This window comes from Glossina fuscipes, unplaced genomic scaffold (genome assembly GCF_014805625.2).
Source record: "Glossina fuscipes isolate IAEA_lab_2018 unplaced genomic scaffold, Yale_Gfus_2 112, whole genome shotgun sequence".
Classification (NCBI taxonomy): Eukaryota; Metazoa; Arthropoda; class Insecta; order Diptera; family Glossinidae; genus Glossina; species Glossina fuscipes.
The window spans coordinates 1,717,239-1,744,861 of NW_023998455.1; the positions used below are offsets into that span (position 1 = coordinate 1,717,239).

The following is a 27,623-nucleotide window of genomic DNA, read 5'->3' on the forward strand; positions in this document are numbered from 1 at the left end:
AATTTTATTCTTTACTTAATTTATTTACTGTTTATGGTATAGTGAGTAAACATACACATATATCAATTATTTTTTTTATGCATAATTATGCATTGAAAAACAAAATTGTTCTTGTTTATACAACAACAATTGCAATAAAGTGATTTTTTTCAATTTATTTCATTCACAAGAACAGACAATATTTATTTATATACATAGACAGTTTTGTTTTTGTTTTTAATTAAATTTTTCATTTAATTATTTAATTTTTATTCGCATTCTCTTTACGAACATTTCGAACCGGTTGTTTGACTGATACTGAATTGAATAACTTGAACAATTCTCGGATATAAACATACGGAGACAAGAAATGATTTTGAAAAGGAATGAAAAGGAGAGAAAAAAATGTTTGTTCGTTTATTTTGTTCTTGTTTTCTTTCAATCGTAAATGTAAAGCACATGTTTTATTTTGATTCTCTCACACACACACGCATGCACGCACACACAAAAACACACTTGTGCACACAACTCACGCGCTATATTGTGTGTGCATGTATAGGAATGATTGACACGTAATGAGAAGAAGGAAACAAAACTGCATAAATGAAAAAGCCGTAGAAATATATTAAGCGAGAGAGAGGTTTGAGTGTGTGTATGTGTGTGTGTGTGTGTGTGAGGAGAGAGCAACAGTTAAAGTAAAGAAAGCAAATGCGAGACTTTTCACACCCACCACAAATACTATCGCTAACTAAGTAGTAAGCCAAAGTGACTTAGTAAGTTATCAATCTTAACGCAGTCTTTAGTAAGCACGCAGTGTTTTACTGAAAATAACTTATCGTATTAAATACTAATAGCAAAAAAGCTCATAAAAAAGCTATGCAAAGGGTGCATCAAATAATTAATTAAACTAGCTGCCCTTGGCTCATTGGAAGAAAAAAAGGAACACTGTATAGTAGGGATGATTACTTGGTTCTTGAATTCTTTTAAGGTCACAATGTGTGATGTTACCCGGTTTTAAACTTGTTGTAAGGATAAGATTTTATAGGATTTTTTTTTTTTTTGATGGGGAAGGTAATTTTTTCTTGCCTCTTTTTTAGGCTATGGAAAAACATTTACCCTAGTTTCTTCTCACAAACTTTACCATTTCATCAGAAAGAATCAACTGTTTTAACGTCTCGTAAACCAATTGTGGTTACCCGTCACAGACAAATTTGTCTTTGCAGTATTTAAATGTACACAATAGAGTTTCTATAAAGTAGTTCAATGACCTCAGCATAAAATTCCACATCGATCAATGCCTACTGCCATCTGTCTGTTGGTTGCCTCCGTCCATCTGTCTGTGCCTTGCAAGACTAACGATTACAAAAACTGAGATAAAAAGTTACAAATTGGCACAAATCAGATTCATCAATGCTTACAATCTGCCGTTGATCATGTTCACGTTAGTCAAAAAACTGTAACTTTAAAGTCCTAACACTCGGTTACGGCCTAATTCTTCTAAGAAAGTATATATTAATAATTACAAACATGGCGACAATCATAGTAAAGAAGACATACGATGTATACGTATGTTTATATATATATATATCCTACCGTAAGGAGCATTGATCTGAGACTGCAGATGTTTGCTGAAACAAGTCACAAATGCCAGTATAAAAGCGGTTTCAACCTTACTTTTCACATATCTGGAATTTTAGTAAAGGATGGTGGATAGCGGAATCCCGCCTTTAACTAGCCGCGACTTTCTTCTTTGGGATGTAAAGGCAAAGACAGTCTCCTTTATCTATAATCCTACTTGGCTGGTCAAATGGGAAAATTAAAAAAGGTTTGTCCCATTACGGTCAGATGTTATTTAGTCACCATATTTATCTTAAAAAAAAAAAAACTCGAAAAAAAAATTAAATTTTGACATTATGATATTGCGTGTATGTTCCCGACCCTTTTTATTATTTTTCAACAAGCAGTGTATAAAATATATATGGAAATTTTTCTAGTTCTGTTATATTTTTTTTTTGCTAAATGAAAAAAAAAATTTTATTTTTCCAGCTTTCCAAGTCGAAGCTGTTCAAGACCTGCGAATAATTGGACCCATTTTCCATTCTAGTATGCCTGCAAGAACTTCCAAAGTTTTGCCAAATTTGAGGTAGATATCTTCAATTTTTTACTACAGACACTTTATAGTAGTTCGGACAGATGGACGGACATGCCTTGATCGATTAAGAATTTAATACTAATTAAAAGTATGCATAGAGTCTCAAGGTATCTTCCGCGATAAATGGATATAAGCCCGCGGGCATAAATAAAAAATTTTTAAAGAGGAGTCTTATCCTACCTAAAGGAATGACGATTTTGAACGCGCCTGAATTTTTTGTATTTAGGTGCAATGTGTCTGACACAACTTCTTAATTCTCAATAAATAAATAAAACTCGAAAAAATTGTAAACGTTTAACTTGAGTCTACACCGTGTACTCTACTCTACCCAATCATTATAATTTTCCTGAAAAATCGTGTCTTTCGACAGTAGGTAGCAATGCAATAAATTCACAAACCTGCAGCAAAATTTCGTTAACTAAAGTTTTATGGTCAGTTGAATATTATCTCTGTCAGTGTTATCTATGTATTTATCAGGTAAACTAACCTTCAATGATGAGTACCTAAGAATAAGATAAAAGAAAATCAACGCTTAACTTACACAACCAGATGAAAGAGAATAAGGGTGAAATTGTAAAAACAAAAGAACAAGAAGAAGAAGCATTAATATAACAAGCTGTTAAGCGTCACTTGTAGGTTTTCAGAGAGCACACTTTGCTCATAGGATGAATATGAAATGAATTGAAACAGACAGAGAAAGAGAAGACACGAGGTAAAGTTCAACAGTTCAATGCACAATTGGCGCCAAGTTCGTGCACGCATGGTGTGCGCGAGTGTTTATTGTTTATTACGTTACATTTGACACGTAGACAACAACTACTAAGCCTCTAACTATAGCTTAGTACTTTTAATAAGATTTCCAAGAACAATTCACAGTTAATTTAAGTAAATTTAATTTAAAATGCATGTAAAAGATTTTATGTAACAACAACAAAATACACATACCTATAACTATTAGAGACGATTAAGAGAAATTCATGTTAAAAACGAAAAACCAAAGCAATGAACACACATGTAGGCGTACGACAAAAAGAGTTTTTCGTATATGTCGCTGCATACGTGTGCTGTACGATCCTTGCATTCGACAGTGTTGGATGAAAAGGTTTGGTGCCATATGATATTTAAAGAGCCTTTAGAATTGTGAATCGAAAGTTACTTTAAGATGCCTTTGCTCTTTTTATTAAGTTTAGATGAACATGGACCATAAATTAGGCAAGCCCACTTAAGTAGTCAGTAGATTTGCTAGTGAACCACAGATTTATTTGCGTTGCGAAATAATGGAAGTAAAGGACGGAGTCCTTCGATTATTATTTGTAATACTTTCGCCAAAAATTTCTACGGTAGAACCCATGGAAAAAAAGATGGACTCCCCAGATTATCCAATGAAACTTTCTACAAAAATTTCGATGGTATGACCCACAAAATGTGTTGCATGGAGAAACCAACCCAGCTGAAAAGTTGCTTGCATTTATTTATGACTGTAGAGGACGGCCTCCGCTCAGGCATTTCAGAAAAATTGCAAAATCCGGTCTCTCCAGTAAAGTAAATCCTACTTGCAATTGAAAGACAAGTGAAAGCATTGCAGTGAGCCATAGCCGGTCGCCACCACTTCGCTTAATACAGTTATTTATGTGACGACTTTTTAAGATATGGGCTTTTATGAGAAGTGAACGAAAAACTGATGCGGTTCGAACCATTTTCAATAGTGCTTGCTTGTCTGCCCAAACTAAGTGAATGAAATAAATCTGAAATAGATCTATAAATAATAATCAAGATTATGAGACGGACAGATGGACAGAGAAATGTAGATCGAAAGTGTTTCCAAATGGATAGGTACAATAAAGCTAGGGTCCCCCTTAAACCCTTTTAGGGGTTCTCGGCATCCCCACAAACTTAATTTGTCCTTGCACCAACATGTGGTGCAGGGTGTAAAAGAAAAAAGTAAAACAAATCAAAATCATCCCACATTTTGTTACCATATTCTATACCTTGTCATAAGATTGTACTAAGCATTAAGAGGGACGCCGATCAGATTTTAAGCGGGGAATCGAAGAAAAAGCAGACCGTTTGACAATGCCAATCAGCCAAGAGACCTTCAATAAATTGCTTAGAACGACTACTCATGTCTTTGACATTCTGAAACAGTAGACCAGCGGATGATTGTTTTTTCACGCCTTAACCTCAACCGTTAACGTTCACAAATAACCAGTTTCCCCCCAATCTACCATTGCCGAGTAATCGGCCATTCCTCGTGCAATCGGCAAAAGTTCTTCTAATGAAAGCACTTCAAAAAAAAAAAAAAAAAAGTTGAGGCTTTTTTTTTCAAGTCAGTGTTGTACTCACTCGCTTTGTTTGCTTTAATGAAAACAAAGCAACAACGAAAACAATAGCGAGACGATGCGAAGAATGTTGAATAAAATGAAGTGCAAAAAATTGCACGAAAATCATAAACAGAACAAAAGAGCTTAGAAGAGAATTAAGAAACGAACGACGATATATAAATAAAATTGCTTTACGTTAACTTACAAAAAAACCAACAAAATAACATTAGCAACGTACCCCGTGCCATTCATTACAATCGTATTACACGGGGAATATGAATGAATAAATGAATGAGTGCATCACGTACATGTATATATATATATATATATATATGAGAGAGTTCGCATGAACAATATGCGCAATATACCGCAAAATAATTTTTGCATTTTTTGCAATTTGTTTTTGTTATTTTGTCTTTTAATGGGGGTGGGTGTTAATGTAATGTATTCTCTTATATATATACATATATATATATATAGTATGTTCAAGGTCATTGCAAGGTTGTACGTACACATATATGTATTTTGTTTTCAAAATGAGTGATAATAAAATCCTTAAATCTGTGATTGTTTGAAGAGACAAATAAAAAACAATGAAATGAAACTGTAACCAAATGATATTTTTAAGACGTAAAAGAAAATAACGGTATAAGACACTTGGAAAAATTTCTTATTCATAGTATAGTAAAAAAAAAAACGAGGCAAATTATGTCAAAATAATGCAACCTATGGATATGGAATCGAGAATTCCAAATAGCGGTATATTTTTCTTGAATTTACTTTTTATTTATTGCAATTCTAATAAGGGATAAGTTCTTTCATTAAAAAGATGCTCATCGAAAATAGAATCATTCCTTTGTAGACGAAGCTCGAAGGACATCACGCTTTAGTTCCACATGTGCAGCCATTTGTTTTGCTGTGCCTGGGAACGTCTATTTTTTGGAGCCTAATCCATATAAGGGTTCTAATGAGAGATAAAGCTTCGTCTGCCAAAAAACGTGTAATTTTTAATATTTTATGATGTATGAATGATGATTAGTATATTAACCATAGGGAATTTGGATCATATAGATCTATTTTTAAAATGCCCTCATACCCAAAGATTCTTACGAGCTCTATAAAGCTTGCTATGGCGACAAGTCAAATTTTTTCTTTGTTATGACGGAAGCAAGTGGAAAATAATAAAATCTTGAATAGGTAGGTTAAGCCTGCTTAATTTGGACCATGTCATTCCCCAATTTATCCCTCAATATAAGGCTTTCATAAAAATTATGCAATTACATAAAAACTGACGTATTATTAAAAAACTTACTGAATGTAGGGTATCTAATGGTCGGGCGTTCGTGACTATATCATTCTTACTTGTTTTCTCTAAATTATAAATGAATTATGTATTAATGTGTTTTCCATGTAATCGATCGTAAAAATATCAGTTTTATTGGCAGACATTTCATGGCTGCGTAAAGATTGACTGGTTTATAATAACAGTTCCATTAAACGTTGTTTTGCAAAGAGATATAACAAAAATCGCGAACACTTTATACGTAATTGCATTTGCATAAGGAAAGAGCAACGAGACAATTCTTTATATCAGCTTAGTAATGCAAGTACAAATTAGTAAGAAATAGTCATAGTGGAGTCTATGATGAATTTTAGATGCACTTTAATCCAAGATGAATAAATGAAAATTTCATTTAATGCCAGAGATGTTTCTAAGGTAAGTCTGATGCCTTCAAAGCTAATCATGTTCCCATTCTTACGGTATGTTCATGGTATTCTTATGGCCTTTCGCAAATGACTTCTTGTTTCTCCAGTTATTTCATTTATATAGTCATCATGGGCAGGTTAGGTCCATTTTCACAATAAGTCTAGACGGGTTAACTATTATTATTATTAATTGCGTGGGAAATCCGTACAGCGACCTGAAAGATCAACTGCACTCGCACGTGCCCTTAGTCCTCCAGTCATCTTCTTTGGATCGGAGCACCGTACCATGTTTTGGGATGGCGATGAATTTCGACTCGTTATTAAGTTCGAAGTCTCATACCGTGTACGGCGTTGTAAAATGTTCGCCAAGCTTGGTGTCTGATTCTGCATGCGGTCTCATATTCATGTAATGGAAACTCTCAATTGTTCTTTGGCAGAATCTGCATGAATCGATATATAAGATAATCATGTTTCTCAGGTGGTGTTTGAGGGAACTATGACCCTGTGACCAAGCGTGGGTCGTTCCTTTCTTAGTGTTCTTACTACATACATTTTTTCTTTGTTGATATTCCTCATTTGTTGTAAAGTTGGAGTTGTAAAGTGGTTTTTGTAAACCTACAAAAGTCAATTCTCTAACTGTCCCAATTCGGTTTTAATACGTCTGATTACCAGGATGTCGTGAAATACATCATAATGGTGGATGGGACTTGGATCTGAAGATACGATGCGGAAACAATCGTACAATCGAGCGAGCATCGAGACCAAAGGTCCACCAAGACTGAAAATCATCGCGTCGTTGCGCATTATGAATTTCTTCCGTCAAGTCGAATTGCTAATAGGGATCACTGTGTGAGTGTTCAGAAGGTGATGAAATTAATTTGGTAGAATAAAAAAAAATTTTTTAATTGTATAAACAAATTCACCTTACTTTTTGATCACAATAGTAGATGAATTGTAGGTGCTTAAAATTCAGATTTTACTATTACATTAATTTTATGAGGGTAAGGGGGAGTAGTGTTCCTATAGTAACCTAAACAATGTGTTTTTTTTCTTTTGGGATGAAAGTGAGGGATGTAACCACATTTGAAATTCATCCTACGAACTTATTGAATGAAGTGCTACATACATATATAGTCTTTAATTCAAATTGAAGAGTTCGTGACATGTGGACGAAATTGTTGTTAAAAATAAGTTCCTATAACTCGTTGTGAAGAAGTTCTTTTAAACTCTACCTACAATTGCTGCCCGATCTAGAATCCAATTTTAGAAATACTAAGAGAGCTGATAATATATTATGATGAGGAATCAAGGGCATTGAAGAGAAAAGTTTCCTCTATACGCGTGGAGTATTTAAAAATTCCCCCTCTCTTTTTTATTTTAGCAAATTTTTTCTATAGAAAAACAAAACAAAAGTAAGAAAATGTTAGGACGCGATCGAGTCCTTTATGACGATCAGCATTTGATGCAAACCAACAATATGTAGTCTTTATATAGTCTCCGAGATTTCTTTCTGGATGCTGCAGCTGTTTGGATAAAAGAAGGAGATTTTAATATTCTACAATATTGAGTAGGCGTGGTCAAATTTCTTTTACATGTGCTACATACCCACCCACAGAATAGAAAAAGCAGATTTTTACGGTTATACTTGTTGTGGTTTATAAGTAATGAACAAAAAACCAAGTTTTTGTTGCTTTTAGAACTAATGGTGGCCTTAGGTTATGATGTACTGTGGTAGTCGTGTCCTTTAATAGATTTGGCTTACTTTCAATAGCAACATACGTCTAAGAACTTTCAATCCTTGTGCTAAATTTTAAATAGCTTGCGCTTCCTAGGAGAATCTTCACCACGGAACATTGCACGGACGCACATTTTTTTTCTTTGTAACCTAAACAATCACTTAGGAAATTTCCCTGGTGACACAGTGACAGAAGTCAAGAAAGAGAAGGAAAAAAGCAGGGGGTGGTCGTAGCCTCATGCAGACAGACAGACGGAATTCCATGTTGATAAAAACTAATGGGGTCTCTTAACGTTCTTTCTGGCTAATGCAAACGTTTCGATAAAGCAAATATATTTCTCATCTTTCGGTAATAACTGATAAACCGTCTTCCGACCGATTTGGCTCAATTTCTATACCAAGCAAGAACTTCTAAGCCTTTTGCCAAGTTTCAAGCCAATCGCTGAAATTTTTCGACCACAGACATTGCACAGAGAGACAGACAGACCTACTGACATACCTAAATCCATTTAGATCTAGAAGTTTATTATTGATGAAGTTTCTGAAGCTTTCCCCTTGTGGCTGCAAACCTTTTGGAAAAATGAAATTGATAAATTGAGATGGTCTCGGGTGCACTGTTGTTGTGCCTTTCGGACGTTTTGGCTCAGTTTCAAAATCAATCCACGTGCGAGAACTTCAAATTCTTGTCCTTGTGGCAAATTTGAGGCTAATTCCCGCATTTTTGCGACCACGAGAATGTTGTCCACCGATATTGCACAGACAGACGGACATGTTAAAACAGGTTTAGAATTTGATGCTGATCGAGAATATACATCTAATTTATAGCGTCTCTGAAACTTTCTTTTCGGTGTTGCAAAAGTCGTGATAAAATGAATATGTTCCACCTCGTTCGGTTATGGGTATAAAAAACCGCAGCTTATATCAAACATTTAAGTACAACAAGAATTTATTGAAAAGAAGCAGAGCGTAAGTGAATGTTAAAAAACAAAAAAAAAAGTCGTAATATTTTTATAGTTTTGTTTACTTCAGGAAATAGTCGCACTGTGTTACAGATATTTCCAAGCTCAAGAGATAAATATTATCCAAAAAAGTGATATAATAAAATATTTTATTTATTGCTACGACATGAAAATTAATAGACTTTTCTTAAAGAAAGCAGAATTTTCAAAAAAAAAAGGAATTTTTTTTTTATACAAAATTTGATCATTAAATAAAATTATTAAAAATTTTAATACTTGCTGTGTTTGTGTTTTTCTAAACAAATGAATAAATAAATTAAAAATTTTTACTTACTTTGCACAGCCAATTGTTGTTGATGGGCGGCTGCACGCTGTCAAAGAAAAGAATATAAATAAATAATAAATTAATAAAAATTATTCTTATTTGCATTTTCCTATGATGATGATAATAATAAGGAATTGAAATGAAAACTAAACAACAAATTAAATAAATAAATAATAATAATAATAATAATTATTGTTCATATTCTTTACATTTTGTAATAAAATTCGTACACCGCTATTTTCCAAAGCTTGTACGTCTAGCGAATGACTCCGACCACGTGAATTGTATTTATTCGCGCTAACAACAACGGCCGGCGGTATGGGTATAGCTAGGGTCGGCGTTACAGTAGGTGGTGAATTTTTACTTTCCGAATGCCGTGATATCCAGCGTTTAACGGCAGACATTTTTTTTCTTCTCTTCTTTCAAAAACAATTTCACAAAAATATAATGAAAATTTTTCCTTATTTTTTTTATTTTTAATTTCTTTTTCGCACAGATTATTAATTATTTTTTACATTTTATATGTCCATCAATATTATACGCACACTGTTTTCTTCTTTATTTGCATATATTTACATATATGTACATATATATATATATATACGCATTTATGACGAAAGCTTTAAACCGGCTAAATATGAGAAAATAAAACATGAAAGCTTTTAATTAAGGTGACCAAAGTGCTTCAATTCAATGCGTTTTTCCGCATGTTGCCGCATGAAATAAAGTTAACTAAGATCTTTTTCAATTTTGGTTTTTTTTGGTACCCATCGTAAAGAGATGAGAGGTATGCTCACTTTATCGAAACGTTTGCAGCAACCAAAGAGAAAGTTCAGAGAACCCCTAAGGTATATAAAAATAGGAATTATTATAATTATCCGGGGGCCATCTGTATACATCTATACCAAAGTTTAAGATCTGTATACATCTGTTTGCTCTTTATTGCAACGATCTGTTTATAGTGAACAATTTTATCTTTTTATACCGGGATTGTATGGTTCGGCATGTGTATGCTAAGCCGTACGTGCATATCATTTTACCGCGTATTTGAATGAATGACTAAATAAATAAATAAAATTAATATATTCTCTGGATCAAGCATCAAGTATGTCCATCTGTCTCACTGTAAAAAACATTCTCTTGGCCGCAAAATTAAGGCTATCGACTCCGAATTCGGCGGAAGCATTGGAAGCTATTGCACACAGGTCCGTATTGAAATTGTACCCGCCGTAAAGTGTAAAGTGGACACACATTTATTTTACCAAGCAACAATTTATGGTTTTTTGCTTTTTACTCAAAGACAGAAGGCTGAAATTTTCATTATATACTTTATGAAGGACCCTGCTATTGCTAATGTTCGGAAAGGAAAGCTAAACGAGACAGATTTATTATCTGCCTAGAAATGTGTTCGTATTAAAGTAAATACAATGGATCCCACAACGTGGATGAGGATTCGTGTTTTCTTAGCCGTGTATCAAATTAAAACAGTTGAAGATTAGAATGCGACGATGAAATATCATGGACGTCAGGTAATAATAGATGAACAATTTCTTCTCAATTCGATATGTCGATATAGGCAACAAATGAAAGCATTTGGAAAGCAGATATAGATGGATGGATGGCTTTTAGTCCATAAATTACAGCACGTATTCTACGCAATGTTATAGAGTATACAGATTAGAGAGATTTAGTTTTCGTCTTAATCCGCCTGAGTGGCCGAAGGCGAGGAATCTCGACTAGCAACTCAAAGGTCGTGGGTTCGAATCTCAAGTGCGGTAGAGTTTTTAATAAAAGCCGATAGTCGTAGTGCTGTAAGAGTTTAGTCTTAGAATTTATTTCTCTGGCGAAATTAATAATGATAATAATAATAATAGTTTTCGCTTTTTTTTTAGTCTTTTTCAGGATAAGGAGGATGGGTAAGATAAGAGATAAAAGGTTTGGTCGCGGCCGAATTCAATTTTCTTACTAATTTTCTGATATTAAATTTTCTTATACAAAGTAAATGAAAGAAGTCGTTGTCCTTAAAGTCTGTCAGCTTAGTGAAAGAGAGGAATATGGAGTTTTTGTGAACTAAGATTTCAAATTCCAAAGCAGAGATTAGTCTATCATGTTTTTATAATTTCACACCAACTGGACAAGGACTACATTGACCTGAAGAAAATCAAACTGACGAGGAAAAGATTAGTGTGGTTAGGCCTAAGGCGGTAAATATATCATAACTATATAAAAAGTAATAACTTTTTCAACTAGAAACTGGTCCCCGTAATGCTTTATTTTCTCTATATATACTCGACGATCAGTTATGGGTTATCAGTTATATCGCCCGAATGAGAAATATTCAACATTAGCTGGCTATATTGCTGCGACCAAAGTGAACTGTGCCGCGCTTGAGTTTTGACCCGGCAAACACGCACTTGGTAGTCGTTACTCTTATTTCGGCTACTCACGCGGGCACATACAATAAATATGCAGAAAGTAATCAAACCTTCGTTGAGTGGGACCCAAAGCCATTTTATTTTCTGTGTACACTTTTCGATCGTATTCTGTTAATAAATCAGGTGCTATTAACAAAAATACTCAACATTTTTCAGTTTTTTGTTTTGATTTTTCGTTCTCATGTCTATGCCAAGTAACCAAAATGATTTACTGTAGAATTCTATTTACGTCCTCCATCTACAACCTTCTGACTATAGCTCAGGAAAATGGGAGAACATAATTGAAATAACTCAGAATCATACATTGATTGAAAATACCAATATCCCGCGATGTGAAGGTGCTTCAAGCAAATCTCAAGCAAACTTAGGAGATTCGAATAGTTCTGTCCTAACAAATACCATAAAAAACACTATAATGCGCTGTGCAGGTGGAATTTACCGTCTTCCCTTTTCCCTCTTATGGTCACATGATCATATCGCAACTGTGTATTAGAAAAGTTCTTAACACTAAACGATATATGTCAAGACCAATAGCGGATATAGTCACTAATGAAAGTCATCGTCATTTGGCTCGTTATTATGATACAGAGGGGACAGGTATTTAAAATACTCTTCGCTTATTTATTGATGGAGTAAGTGCACTACCACTCATTGCGTATACTCTTGGTTCTCTTGTATTCTCCAAAGAATAGATATTTGGATTAACGGGAATTAAGGCGTTGAACAGCAGTGGATTCTGGGCTTATTCTCAAGAACGGCGCCTTACAAGGACCTTACAATACATCACCGAGATCTACTAAATAAATGTAACTTGTAAGCTATTCATCCGAATATAATGAAATATCGATACATCCCGTTTGAAGATTGATACTATCTAAAAATTCTATGAATATTGCACCAGTGGCGACATCTATATATCTATCCTACGAACTTATTGAGTAATGTGCTATTTAAGGACTTTAAGCCTCAACTAATTAGCAATTAAAGAAGTGCTCTGACAGTCTTGTCAGGCTTAAGACAATAATAAGCTGAGGTCACTGCATCAAGTAAGTGGAAACTGGCTGACACAGCAAGGCCCTAACAAAAGGCAAACTTGAAAGACATCAGACTAATGTTTTTCAATCAATTAGGACAAGTAAGGCAACTCGACGTGATGACTAAGAACCTCTTTTCGCTTTCTCGGTATAATCGTTTCTTCTCTCTCTCTCTCGCTCTCAGCCATCAAATATATTTGCTAAAGTGTTCTTGCCAGACATGAAAAAATTAAAACAAATTTAAAGATCTGCCCTCACACGATTCTTAGACGAAAACGCAAAAGTAAATTTGGTTTAACAACAAAAAAAAAAAAAAAATTTATTAGAAAAAGCTCAACAATAAAATTGTGTCGCGATTATGAACTTATCGCAATAGTAATTTTAATGTAAACTGCGCTAGACAAATAATATAATTTACAAACGACGAGCTTAAAGTGTATAATTAGCGGCAATGATTGCAATTTATATACACTGCCCACTACCTATGAGCAGACAGGGGAAAATCAATTGAGATTACATTAAATAATCATAAGAAATTATTACCCATCAGCAATAAAAGGTCAAGTTTATGAGAAATAAATAAAATCTTTGCACAAGAGATTTAAACAGATTTCATAAGTACGTACGATAGCACTATGAGAACCTGGTTATATAGCAATTTCATCAAATATGTGTGTGTGTGTGTGTGTGTGTGTTTTTTTTAAAGGAATAAATGAGAAAATAATTCAATTTTATTTACAAATTTTAATTGCTTACAATGCGATAATAGTAGATCAAGCAGAAACACGCTATAGTGGGTCGCAGTCAATCATTAAATACCCTACACTACTCTGCAGTCATTCATTCTTATACAGATTTTTCAAATTAACGGGTTACAAAGGAAGGAGGTGATCGAAAGAGTCAAAATTGTTTATCCTTAGGCCAAAAGATGGCGGTATGCAATAAACTCTTTCAAAAAAAGCTTACTTTTCATAAGAATCCTTGTACATTAGGAAGTTTAAGGAATAGATCTATGTGACTCAAGAACCCTATGTTTGATTTACAAAGCATAAATTTTTATTTGGCACACAAATCATTGGCATACATTAGAACCCTTAAGTTACGGTCCGAAGACGGACCGATTTGGTCAAAATTCGTTAGGTTTAATAAGTGATCCGACCCGAAACATTATCGATAGAGTTCCTCCTTGAGCTAAAACGCATCTTTCTACCGAATTTTCTCAAAATATGTGACATGTAGATTAAGTATAAGAACAGAACACGGACCGATTGACAGACAAGCTAAAAATAAGGTCAAAGCTGTATCTATCTCAAGTCCTTTTCGCTATTGTAAACATGCGAACAAATTAAATATGTGCGTGTGTCGCAAGTTTAGAAATAGATCCGACCCGAAACATTATCGGTAGAGGTCTTCCTTGAGCTAAAACCCATCGTTTTACCAAATTTTCTCAAAATATCGGGAAATTTGCGACGTATAAGTTAAAAATAAAAGCACAATACGGAAAAGCTGCAACTATCTCAAGTGCCTTTCGGTGTTATATACATCAGAACAAATTTAATATGCTCTCGTACAATAAACCAAAAAACTAATACATCACTCAATAAGTTCTTAGGATAATATACAAGAGTGGAATGACTATTGACGAACCATAGCATTTTTAAATAGTGCCCGCCTTCAAACGAATCGTGTCAAAATGTTATGACATTCCGGATATTGATTTACAGTCTACGGTTATTTCAGTGTTGCCATTTTTGTTTTTGCAGAGCAACAAAGTTACTCTGAGTATCGTGTGTAGCGAAACTTAAAAAAAAAAAAATTCAAAAAAAAGCGAAAAAAATAAAATTATATTCGATGAGATCCAGAAGATCATTCGTAGAACATAGGAGAAAATTTTCATCGTTGCATCTATTGCGGATTCTTCGTTATGCGTATCAATTGCTTTTCGCTATCGAAATTGAGAAATCAGAAAATTGAAATGATTTCAGTCTAGGCTTTATTGTAGGTTTGTCCTTCAACCTAATTGGATCATTTTCAAAATCAATCTTCTTGCAATGACTTCCGAACTTTTTATACGATTTGAATTTTTACGACCTAAAGAATAACATTACGCATATGACGGACGAATGGACCTATTAAGATCAATTCAAAATTTTACGAAAACTTTGTAAAGTGCATCTGCGGCTTAATGTTTGTCACACAAACATTACATATCCAGACGGATGCAAAATTGAACAAATGCTTTATAGTGTCCTTCTTCGGGATCTTGTGAACGTTTCAACAAAATGGCAATACTCCCTTTCTCTTTTATAAGTATGTAGCGTGTCCACTCACACATTATATTCGAAAATAATCGATTATTAAATACCGTATACCGGTTTGCATAGAAAGCCATTATCTTGGGAAGAAACGCGAACATGATTCGCTCTACTCCATTTCTAAACGAGGTCCTCCTTTAAGGAAAGTATGTCGAAGGCAATGTACGGCATTTCATTGAAATATCTGAGATAAGTAAAAAAAAAGACACATGGACAGACAGTATTAAATAGATTCGCAAAATCATTCTGAATCGATTTGCCTAAGAAGATAAGAATCCAGCTCAAGTCCACGCAAAATGACATAAACTTAATGTACCGCATACGGCAATTATTAAATTTTGGGTTAAATTAATTGAAAATTGAAGTAATATTTTTTTTTTCTTTCCAAATCGATAGCACAAGTCAATAAACAGAGGTAATAACGCCAAATCAAAGATAATATTAAATATATATATGTATATATGAATAAAAAAAAAAAAAAACAATTACATAAGAAAATGTTTATTCTCACTACAAGATAAGATTGTATTTATTATCGGTTGTATTTCTATTGTAAAAAAAAAAAAAATTCTCTTTTTTTCCTTTTTCTAAAGTATTAAGCAAATAAAAATTATTAATAGGTTTTTCAAGAGGAGTGATCTCAAGAGAATTAGAGTTTCGCCGCTAATACCCGATATAAAAGCTTCGTTTTAGTCTTCCGATAACCTAAATAAATCTCTTAAGTTGAAAGTAAACAATGAAGTTGTCTGCTAACAAAAACATAGTGGAACCCATCCAATTGACCGATCGATTTGGGCATATATAGCTTAGATATTACTGCTTGCACGGCATAAGTTTCAATTGTTTTCAAACTGCCGTTCTATATATTCCAAAGTGTAAAAAGAAGGAAGAAGAGGTGGAGATCTAACTTTGGCTTATATAGGTCCACCGTAAAGTCTACGAAATAAACCTGTTCGCTGATCGCAAAGTGAAGATCTTTATCGATTTTTTATTCTTTGTATCGAGCTCCGCCGGTTACCAAATCGTGGCGGATGCAGCTGAAAGTAAACTTTAGTTAGGTCTGAGCAGATGCGAGCAAAACGCCAATGAGCTTCAGTTTTGTTGTATTTATGGCTTCCTTGAATCTTTTCCGAATAGTTTTTTTTTGAATCGATTTAAGCCTGCCGCCTGTTCCTTCGATGTTTGTCACAGATTACTGATCACAATTTTAGAAATATTTTAATAAATTTGATGCTAACATGCTTTGGCTTGACTTAAGAACCCATAGATCTGTTGTACGAAGTAAGAAGTAAGGAAATTACGATCGGAAGCGAAAGAATATTTTATACCCATCACAGCTTTGTGCTAATCAATAGTAGGTAGGTTTTACAGAAGTTTCTTGCTGCAAACGAGCGCTTTGATAAAGGAATGACTCCTCCTATAATATTGAGTAGCTGTGGCCGACATTTTCTACTTTTGTACAGGTACAGGACCACTCAGAAAACACAAATGCAAATTTTTATAATCGCATTTGTTGAGATTTATAGGTAACGAAAGAGAAAAAAAGAGTATTTTATTTCTGAAAGTAGAGGTGTGTGCCGGGTTGTTTGAGCGATTGGGCTCATTATCGATGTCAACCTGCCTGCAAGACAGGCAACTTCCATTCTTTGCGCCAACTTGAAGCATGTATTTTTAATTTTGCCATTACCCTGAGAATGTTTACCACAGACTCTATATAAATGGGCAGACGGGCGGACGGATGAAGTTAGGTATAGGAAGAAAAAAATTGTAATAGAGTCTTATACTATGATTTTGATCGTGAGTGGACTTTGGATGTTGAATTTACGGCCATTGCTGCAAGTTTGTGGCGAAGAGAAGTAAGACAGATAGACGGACAAGCTTACATCGGTTTAGAATTTAATACTGATCGAGAATATATGTAGTTTGTATGGGGTCTCTGAGGGTTGCTTTCTGACAAAATTAATATACCCTCCCATTTTTCGGCGATGGGTATAAAAATCGACAATTTTCTTCATTTATTTTTATCGAGGACAAATAGGTGACGGATGGACACTTGATGATTAAACACATCACAGTATATATTCTTTTGTAATATCGCTAGTGTGTACTTCTCGGGATTAAAATTGCCAGAAAAAGTTCAGTAGACCGCCATCTTGTTGTAATGGGAATAAAAAATTCATATGATCGAAGGAAGGAATACACTCTTGATGACACTCTTGGAATTGTCCCTATTAACCATGATTGGTAACTGCTGATAAGAAAACGATTGTTTATGTAATCAAGTCTAGAGGTATCCTCTACTTATTACGGTGACGTCGAAAGCCGTTCGCAGACAGGAAATTATGTCAAGACATCCAGCTACGCCAACTGTTAATAAGAAAATGATTGTTTAGATGCAAAGACCTACAGGGAGTGCACATACAGTGCAGATAACAAGAGTCTCTTCAATGAAGGATAGGCTTTACTATATTTACAAAACACATCTGAGTCGCTATAGCTTCATATATTTTTTCATTCAGCGTTGGTCGTTATGTCGCTCATTATGCCTCTCTGTTCATGTGCATTTTTCCTGCCGGCAAGTGTTTGCTTATATGCCTGCCTATTAATCAAAGCATTGAGTGTTAGCGATAAAACTTAAAACTTCTCCAGTTTCCTAAATTGTTACTTGGCTTTTGGGTTTTTTTCCCCATTTTGCGTTTGTGTCACTTTAGTGCGCGTTGCACTGTATTTGTTTATGTCTCGTGTGTTATGATATTTTATTTAGTAGCACATTCTATGCATTAAAATGTCTCCCGCGGATTGACGTAAGGTCAACTGCTTACCAGATTAGTTTATGTTTATTTCTTTTTTATTATTATTATGATTATTGCTGTTGTTGTTGTTTTGTTTTTCATACCGGTTTAAATTCTCATACAATTTTGTTGCGATTTCATAATTTTTTTTTTGTTTTTAATAAATTTTTTTATTTTTTTATTTTTTTTGTTCGAAATTAATGAATTTCATACCATTTCTTGACATTTTTTTTAGGCGGTAGAATTGTTTATATGCGAGAAGTGCGCTATCAACAATCATTTTCTTAGCAATTGATTTCGATTTTACACATTCGTGTAAAGTTCAATAAATGTTTCAATTAATCTCTTGATATTTAGGAAAAGAAAAAAAAAAAAAAATTTGAGATCATTTCTGTCTTCAATTCTCTCGCTCTCTCTCTCTTTCTCTCTGTCTTCCCCGATGCCGGGCCCTACACGTGTCAGAGATGCTTTTTAACGATAACAGATTTTTTTTTTTAATTTGCAACAATTGCGTTTTTACGAAAAGTAAAAAAGAAAAACAATAAAAAAGACCTACAAATTTATAAAAATAGACCTCAAAGCCCTAGAAACATTTTTTATACTCGTCATGATTACGGCGAAATTGTATGCTGAGCTTGTTATTCCATATGTAACATTTAGAGAAAAAGGTACTAATTTCAGTGCGTACTTTGATGTTAATTTACCTACACAGGCCCGTCTGTCCAACAGTAATATCGACAAATTCTCAGAGACTGATCAAAAAAAAAAAAAAGGCATTCATTGATTTGAAAATATTGATTGAATGAATAAATTTAAATATTGATAGATACGCAAAAATACTCCTATGTCCAAACATAATACCCATAAGTCCTAAAAGTTTACCCCTAACCTAAATAGAAGTACCAAAAAGCCGTATAAAACAATACCTAAATTAAATACAAGTACTCCTAAATCCAAAAAAGAACTGGCATATCCTAAAAATGTATGCATAAGTTAAACAATTATCTTCAAGTCCTAAAAAAGTACCCCTGAGCCGAAAAAACTACTCCTAAGTCCTTAAAAAGCATCTATAAGTTAAACAAGTATCTTTAGGTCCTAAAAATAATAAAAGTATCCTTAGGTCAAATGGAAATACCCCAGACTCTAAATCTTAAATAGTGCACCTAAGGCCTAAAAAAATACGAATAGGTTAAATAAAAGTACCCTTACTTCTAAAAAAGTGTCCTTAGGTCAAACAAAAATACCCCAAGTCCTAAAATGTACCCGTAAACTAGGTATAAATATCCCCAAAATCAAAAATATTACTCCTGACTCCTAAACATGTGCTTTTATGTTCAATAAAAGTACCCGTAAGCCCAAGAAAAGAACCATCAGGTGAAATAGAAGTACCGGTAGGTCGAATAAAAGTACCCTGAAGTTCTAAAAAGGCGCCCTTAGGTAAAATAAAAGTATCTTAAGTTCCAAAGTGTACCCCTAAAGCTTAAAAAGTATACCCAAGTCCTAAACAAATATGCCTAAGTCAAATAAAAGTACCCGTAACTTCCAAAAAAGTACCCTTAACTCACATAAAAGCCCAACTAAGTCCAAAAAAAGTACCCTTAAACCAAATAAAAGTATCCCTGTATCCTAGATGCTAAAAAAGTGCACCTAAGTCCTAAAACAATCTCCTCAAGTCCCACCAAGTTATCTTACCTACCTCACCCTTACCATAAGAGGTATGGGGCATAAAAACGGAGTTCATATACCTATTGAGGCCGTCGCTGCACTACCTGCTTTTTTTTAAGTCCTAAAACAATCCCCTCAAGTCTCACCGAGTTATCTTACCTACCTCGCCCTTACCATAAGAGGTATGGGGCATGAAAACGGAGTTCATATACCTATTGGGGCCGTCGCTACACCACCTGCTTTTTTCCAAGTCCTAAAACAATCCCCTCAAGTCTCACCAAATTAGCTTACCTACCTCACCTTTACCCTTCCCATAAGAGGTATGGGGAATGAAAACGGAGTTGATATACCTATTGACGCTGTCGCTGCAATAGCTGGTGAATTTGAAAAGATAAATGAAATCAAATGTGTTTTCATTAATGGCAGGCTATCGATCTAAATTTGTGGTATGCAAAGCAAGTTTGCGGAACTGTGTTTACCTAAAAATCGCTTTAATGCGTACATAACTTATACAGAATTTCAAAATTATTTTCTCTTTCATTTCCTAATTAATGTGCGAATTTTATTTACATATAAAGACTCTGCTTGACTTTAATTGGATTATCGTAAGCAGTGTATTCGTGAAAAACTAATGAGTGAACGCGCATGTATCTAAAAAGCAGAAATATAAATTATCAAGTAGCTGTCAAAATATTTTAGTTCTATTTAGAATGAACGTATAATAGTTTTCTTTATTCATTCTTTTTTACTTTCACACTACTTGAGAAGTACTTGGCAAATGCAATCGTTTATTCGACTTAACCTACAAAGGTAAATGAAATATGAAAATAAAAATGGTTAAAGAGTTTAAAGGTAACCATTCTTTGACCTCTCTCTCTCTCTACGATTTATACTATGTCATGGTTCTTAATGCGAATCACGAGACTGACTACAAAAACATAAAAAAGTCGATTAGTCTATGCACGCCTGTCAACAACTACCTGCTACTCAAATACGCGAGCATATACTGCAAATATGCAAATATAACGAAAGATGAGTAATGTATGCCTAGGAAAGTGTTTAAACTTTTACCCAAACACAGTTAGTTAAATGCTTCACTTTATACTAAAGATTTAAATTCGAGACGATATCATCTAGATAAGAGTAAGTGGGAGAATAAAACAGGTACAGGATAGTGAGGTCATTAGTAAACTACTAGATGGACTCGTTGTTTCCACAATTGTATAAAAATGTCTCATCAAATCATTGGTAACGAAACTGAGCAATAGGCAACAATTTCAGAAACTGCTGATGAAGAAAGATAACCAAAACAGTAGAAGCTTTTGAAAACGAAATCATTGGGAGTAACGGACCTAAGTGGCAAGCAACAATTTTAGCTGTTGTTGAAAATAGAAAACAGCAGAACACTACGCAACAATTTCGGATAAACTTAATATATTGTTTATACCATAAATAGTGTAAGGTGTAAAGTATTAACATAGGCCAAGCAATAGTCAACAATTGTAGAAACAATCTAAAATGACATCATTGGCGATAAATCTAACCTAAATGGTAGGCAATAACTTCAGAAGCTTTTGAAAGTAAAAAATTAACAGAACAATAGGTAACAACTTTAGAAGTGAAATTTGAAAAACAAATTGTTGATCATCATGAACCCGAGTAGTAAGCAACAATTTCAGGCAATAAACTCAGAAGGTGTTGAAAATGAAAGATAGCCAGGACGATAGACAATGATTGTCGAGCGAGTGGAAATAAAACCATTGGTAATAGTTGTCTTACCTAGTAGGGGATAATGCCAGACGGTAAAAATAAAGAAATAAAAGCGTCATAGTAGGCCACGGCCCATATAACGACTTTTTCTACTTGGGAAGGGATTGATAGAGTGGTTCGCTGTGCACCACTTTGAATAATGTTGGTTGGTCCTGGTTTAAAACACGTCAATGTACCAAATTTCATTACAACGTCCGCAATATTTAATTTAGAATTAATTCACTCAGCTTGTTGCACTCTACTCTCTACTCTCCTGTGGTTTATGAGTAATGATGAAAAAACGAAATTGTTTCCATTTTTTAAAACAGAGGTGCTCTCCGCTTGCTTTGTACTGTGTAGTCGTGTACTTTGATCGATTTTGCCCAATTTCAAGACCAATCTATGCGGAAGAACTTCCAATCTTTGTGTCAGATTTGAAGCATACATCTTTGATTATGCGACCACGAAAATATTTACCACACACAGTATACACAGCAGAAGGACGCAGATACCTAGGATCGATTGAAAATTTGATACTGATTAGGAATATACATTTTTTATAGAATCTCAGAAGTAAGTAAATATCTTTCGTTGCAAATGTAGATGTAAGGCCATCTTGCGGTTTTGATAAAAAAATTGAATTGGAGCCTTATGCTACGATTATTATCGCAACTGGATTTTGTTCATTGAATTTAGATGCGTTGCTGCATTTCTGCGATCGGAAGAAGGTTTACGAGATTACGATATTACACAGAAAGACGGACAGCCGGATATGCTTATATTGATTTAGAATTTGATGCTAATCAAAAATATATTTCCAGGAGATTTCTGGAGCTCCCTTCTGACCTTCTGGCTTTTACAAACGTTTTGGCAAAATGAATATACAGCTCGCCCTTAAGTAACTGGTACAAAAATCCACTGCTTTGAATATTTATCGACAAAACTTTCGTGAAAATTCATAATTTTGGCCTGCAGTGGGCAATGGAAGCTGTAGGACGTTTGGGAATGGGAACTTGAAGCCGATAGGCTCATTTTGAGAGTGTTTATCGTAGACATTACACAAGCACACAGATGGACTGAAGGACATGCTTTTTTATGTCGGTTTGATACTGATCAAAAATATATTTTCACGGAATCTCTGGAGCTTCCTTCTGACTGTCTGGCTGCTGCAAATGTTTTGATAAAATGAATACATCCCACACCGGTCGGTGATGCAAAAGAAAAAATCCACCGACAGACTTGTTAAACTTTAGAAAAGAAGTTTCGACCTTCCATCTGCCTATCTATCTATCTCTCTCTCTCTCTCTCTCTCTCTCTCTCTCTCTCTCAATCATAAGAGAGATGAAGAAATCTCTTGCAATTTATTTGCTGCCTATCTCTATCAAAATTATTATTAAGTAATTTTATTCGATAAAAGAAGCTAAAAACCGATAGGTTATCTAATTCTAAAATTCGATGTATTTCTGAATGCATTACAAACAATTTTGATATATTTATGTAAAGATGCTGCACACATATATCCTTCCTATCTGCCTGCTTTACTATTAATCGGCCAGCAATACCTCACTGGAGACTAATTATGATATGATGAATTTTGTATACTGTTAAGGAATTGACGAGACGTGATCGTTCAAGTTAATCCTTTTTGATCAGTCACGTACAACGTAATTGCGCGAGAAAATATGAACTTTACGTTGCTTCACTGCCCGGTAACGTTTTTCGTTCTCTTCAGCTTAAATACACAAAAGCTGTAGCTTTATTTATTGATAACGGGAATTTTAAAGACACGTTTTTTAAAATGCAATTTTTTCTTTTTTTTGTTTTTTTACATTAATTTTTTTAAATTCATTAATGGTTTGTTTAAGATTTTTAATGACAATTTTTCTTTCTTCCGTACAATAAATAAGAAAAGAAAGGAATCACAAAACACGTCTTAAAGAAATTTTATAGCACAAATAAACGAAAATCGCTTTACGATAAACACTCATAAGCACAAATCGGAGCAAATAATTAATAATGAAATGGGAAAAAAAACCAAAAAAAAAAAAAAAACGCGAACCATCTCAGTCAACATATGAATACAATTGGACTAAAGTTGTTAGTTATATGCTAACCAAAATAGAGCAACAGCTGGAATTAGCTAAATGAAAAATAACAATAATAATTATAACAACAACAACAAGAATAACAACAATTGCTACAACAACAAACTGGACAGTTAGGCAAACAAACAATTCAGACATACAGGCAAGTTGTCTGCTTAAATTTATTGGTTGGCATATATAAGCACTTATCAGGGAAAAGGAAGAGAGCGGGACCCATACAGAGAGAGAGAGAGAGAGAAAGAGAGAGAGAGAGCGAGCGAGAGAAGGATGTAATAAACATTTTTGGCCCTTTCACTCAGATTGATTTACTTTTTGTGTTCGCCAAAGCAAAGAACAGATTTTCTTAAGTATTATTCTATTAAAATGTAAATATTACTTATACGTCATAGTGCGCAACAGCAATAACAGCGTGTAACAGAGAGAGAAAACATCAAAGAGCAAAAAAAAAAAAAAAATAAATAAATAAAAAGCTTTCCCATACAAACGATAGCGGGGATCGATGAAATCATTTTTTCTTTCTCTTTTCTTTTTTTTTACTCTCAGAGAGAATTTACATTCTATCTCTGATAATCTTTACTAGAAATTTGTTCAAAGCAAGCGCGTAAAGCGTAGAGCTTACTTGATAAACATATTTCGGACAATTTTAAAAATATTGATAACAGACAATACGAAAATCAATACAACGTAGAAAAATTTAATTTTTTTTTAACCAAACAACTCGCCAATATTGCTTCTTGATAAGAGCTAATAATGCACGTTTAGAAATGCGATCGCACACATGCTTGCATATTATTTCTAGATTATTACTGTTTTTAATTATTACCTACTTTGTTGTTGCTGCTACATTTCTTATCTTTAGCACCTATTTTTTTTTTTATTTTTTATTGTATTCAACGTTGTTTTATTTGTGAGGTTTTGGTCATAACCAGTTTTGTGGAATGAAAAGTTTCTAATGCTTTCCGTAATTAATACGATTTTATTGCCATTGTATTACATGATAGTCTGGAATTAATGATAATTTCTGGAAGCCAATTACAGTAAAGTAGAATCGGTGATGGGCTTTCTACAAATATCTCGATAATAGATTTCTTAAAATATTTTGGATAAGGGAAAGAGGTAAGTAACACTAGACCGACGCACAGAGCTTTCTTGTTAAGAGTGCCTGATAGTATCATGCCGACCAGCAGATCAGAAGAATTTTCACATACAGACCTTTTAAGGAGGAAAATAGAGGTAAAGGCAAACGGGTTTGATTAGGTTAAGTTGTCATCATCTCTTACTAGCGGTAAAGTTTATTAAAGTCAAAAACAGTCTATCTTCTCCCGTAATATTGCCTTATTGCATAGCTTAGTGGGCCTAAAAATGGTGGTTGTCACATCAACATGCGGAATTATACAAATTTAGATAGACGAATTTGATCGGTTTACCTGAAGTGAACAACCTAATAGTAGAGTTCACTAAGATCTCATACAATCTGCTTTTCCTTAAAACCATAGATTACTAATGTGCAAATGGTGGTCGTCACATCAACATCTGAAGGTACGGACGGTTAGGCAAAGAGGTTAGATATCGGCACGTTAGGTTAAGGTGCCACCATGTCAGCCTAATGGCAAAGCTCACTCAAACTTCGAATAGCATGTTTTCTTTGATGGCATTGCCTAAAAGCATGGGTTAGTGACGGTTGCCACATGAACACTGGGAAGTTTAGATATGTCCACAGACGAGTTTGATAAGCTTATCTTAGGTTAACAACTCAACAGCAGAGTTCACTGAGATTTCATATGCCCTGTGTTCTCTCCTTACATTGCTGAAAAATTTGGAAATGTGTAGTGTGGAAATGGTACTTGTCACGTCAATATGGCCACTTCCCGAATTGCTTTATATTTCCCCAATGTAAAATAAGTTAAGACTTTCAACAATAATTCCACCTAGGAGGCAGAAGTCTTGATTGCAAGGGCAGAGATCGCTAACGCAGGAGACTATCTTAGATTCAGAGCAGAAGCCAGGATTACTAATTACCAAATTAACGAATTCCCTAAAGTGTAAATATTATTAGCATAGGGAAACAGATTTATATGGCAATTGTATCTCACGGTGTCGACTTCCTATACTTGTCAAACACAGAATATACTTACTATGTAATTAGGTTGTAATGAAACGACTTCACAAAATGACAAAAATATTTTCGAAAACAGGGACGGACAGATACAATTGCCGTACGTACTTAACTGGTTATAAGAAAGCTTACTGAACATTTTACATGTTCTAAATGCACATTCAAACAAATACCTTAAATCTGTTCCCGTTAATGTCATATAACAATAAGGAACACCTTGTCCTTTGATGAATGTTTTTTCCTAAGAGACCTTGATAGCGAACGTATTGGATTAAACTAATGACTACACATCGTCATCGAAAAAAAGGGAATAACTACACTAAAGCACTAACAACAACTAGCAAGTCATTTTAAAACTGAATTTTTTCTTTTCAAAAAAAAAAAAAAACAAAAGTTTGAGAAATTCTGCCTAAGTAAACAAATTCATCTAGTAGGCAATAGTTTCACTAGTTTATATTGCCACTATCAAAGCGTTGCCATTTATTTAGCAAATGCACAAACCATTTGAAAAAAGAAAAATTGAAAAAAAAATACTACATACATACCGCTTTACGTTTATCTGCTTCAGATGCGGCAGAATTTGAACGATTTCGAAATAAATCCATTACTTTGGTCATAGGTGAGCGTGTTGCATCGGCACGTCGCACAGCGGTAACCGTGTGATAATACTAAAGTAAGCAAGAAGAATAAATATTAAAATTTCTATGCTTATAAGTAAAAAAGGAGAAAAAAACATTAATTTACTTGAGCATCACTGCCTTGATGGGGATGGGCTGAACCATCTTTGTACTTGCTTTTCACAGAAGTGCCTTCCGCTGTGGTTATCGTAACGGCAGGATGCTGTTTATGATGATGATGATGATGATGACCTCCACCAATAAGGCCGGAATTTTGTAAAGCTACTTTCATGGAATTCATAACGCCACCACCCGTACCGCCGCCGCCAACGCCGCCGCCGCCGCCCGTAGCCGAATGTGTACTACTGGCACTACCAGTTTCATTACCCGTCCCCGCCGCTGCTGCAGCCGCCGACAAAGGATCGAGTAGGATTTTCTCTTTTTGCCGTTTGGACGGTCGAAACACATCAAAAATGGTAGGCCGACGATTTGGACTAGCAATGCCATGCACTGTGGATTGATTAAGTACTGGGGAATCTTCACCACTGCGTCGTCGCTCGAGTGAGCCGGAACGCGATGAGGCCGCTACACGTTCTGTACTGCGTGAGATCTTTTCTGCATTGCGATTTAATTTTTCCAATTTCGCAGCTTCGCGTTCTAAACGACGCGCCGTTTCACGTTCAATCTTACGCGCCTCCTTCTCTCGCCGACTTTGCTCTTTCTCTTGGCGTCTATTGGAATAATTTATTACACGATGTTTGTGTTAGTTGAAAGAGTTTTGAAATATGTTTCTAAATATATTTATAAATAAATTTTACCTCGCTTCCTCTTTCATCTTTTTATTTGCTTTGCGGGCTGCTTTGGCATTGGGCTCTGCGGGAGCACTAGACGGCCTGGATGTGGGTAATTTAGCATCTTGTTCCTAAATGTAAAGATGTTATTAACTCGACATGAATAAAAATAAGAAATTAATTTATATAAATTTTCAATTAAAAGGCAATGTTCTGAGCTTGTTTTTTTTTTGTTGTTTTTCTTTGACTTATTTTTTAAAGGAAGTAATAGTTGATGGTCTAGTTGGTGAAGCTAAATATAATTGATTAGATGGAAACCTTGTTGTGTTAAAGAAAATTCAACAGAATATTAAATCATCAATTATACAATTTTTTTATGATTACTGAAAGATGACGTCATCTGTTTAATTAAAAAATTATCTTAAAAAAATTTTCAAAAGCAATTTTTTATATTCTTGTACCCATTGTACAGACAGCATATTAAGTTTGAAAGGATTTATGCGACATCCAAAAGGAACTTTTGTTACACCAGTCTAAAGCTTGTCTGTCCATCTGTACGTCTAGTTTTCTTCTTCTCGGCCTACAGGCCGTAATTTTTTAGATATTTAGATGAAATTTTGTAGACTGACATATTTTGCCAGAAAGATGAACGCTTTTGAAAATTGTACAGATTGGGCCACACTCCTCCGACCGCTTCCTATATGATACTTTATTTTGAAATGCACATTATATGAACAAGTTTATTACGCGAAGTGGTGTAGGGTATTTAATCGTAGGCCATATCTCACTTTTTTACTTTTTCTGTTTCTGTTTTGTTTTTTTTTTT

The 27,623-nt window shown here is 34.4% G+C and overlaps 1 protein-coding gene across 7 annotated transcripts in view; it reads right to left on the minus strand.

Moving 5' to 3' along the window:
- The window catches only part of LOC119639461 (5'-AMP-activated protein kinase subunit gamma-1), a 159,077-nt gene that overhangs the window by 59,460 nt on the left and 71,994 nt on the right, over positions 1–27,623 (minus strand). For 3 of the 7 annotated variants that reach the window (XM_038036848.1, XM_038036847.1, XM_038036846.1), the window contains 4 exons: positions 26,825–26,928; positions 26,134–26,737; positions 25,935–26,057; positions 9,188–9,224 (listed from right to left, as the gene is read on the minus strand). In XM_038036848.1, coding sequence (XP_037892776.1) covers positions 9,188–9,224; positions 25,935–26,057; positions 26,134–26,737; positions 26,825–26,928 — 868 coding nt within the window. Of the gene's footprint in view, positions 1–9,187; positions 9,225–9,387; positions 9,810–22,644; positions 23,012–25,934; positions 26,058–26,133; positions 26,738–26,824; positions 26,929–27,623 lie in introns of those variants that run through there. The other 4 variants (XM_038036853.1, XM_038036852.1, XM_038036850.1 and 1 more) reach the window with 4 other exon arrangements.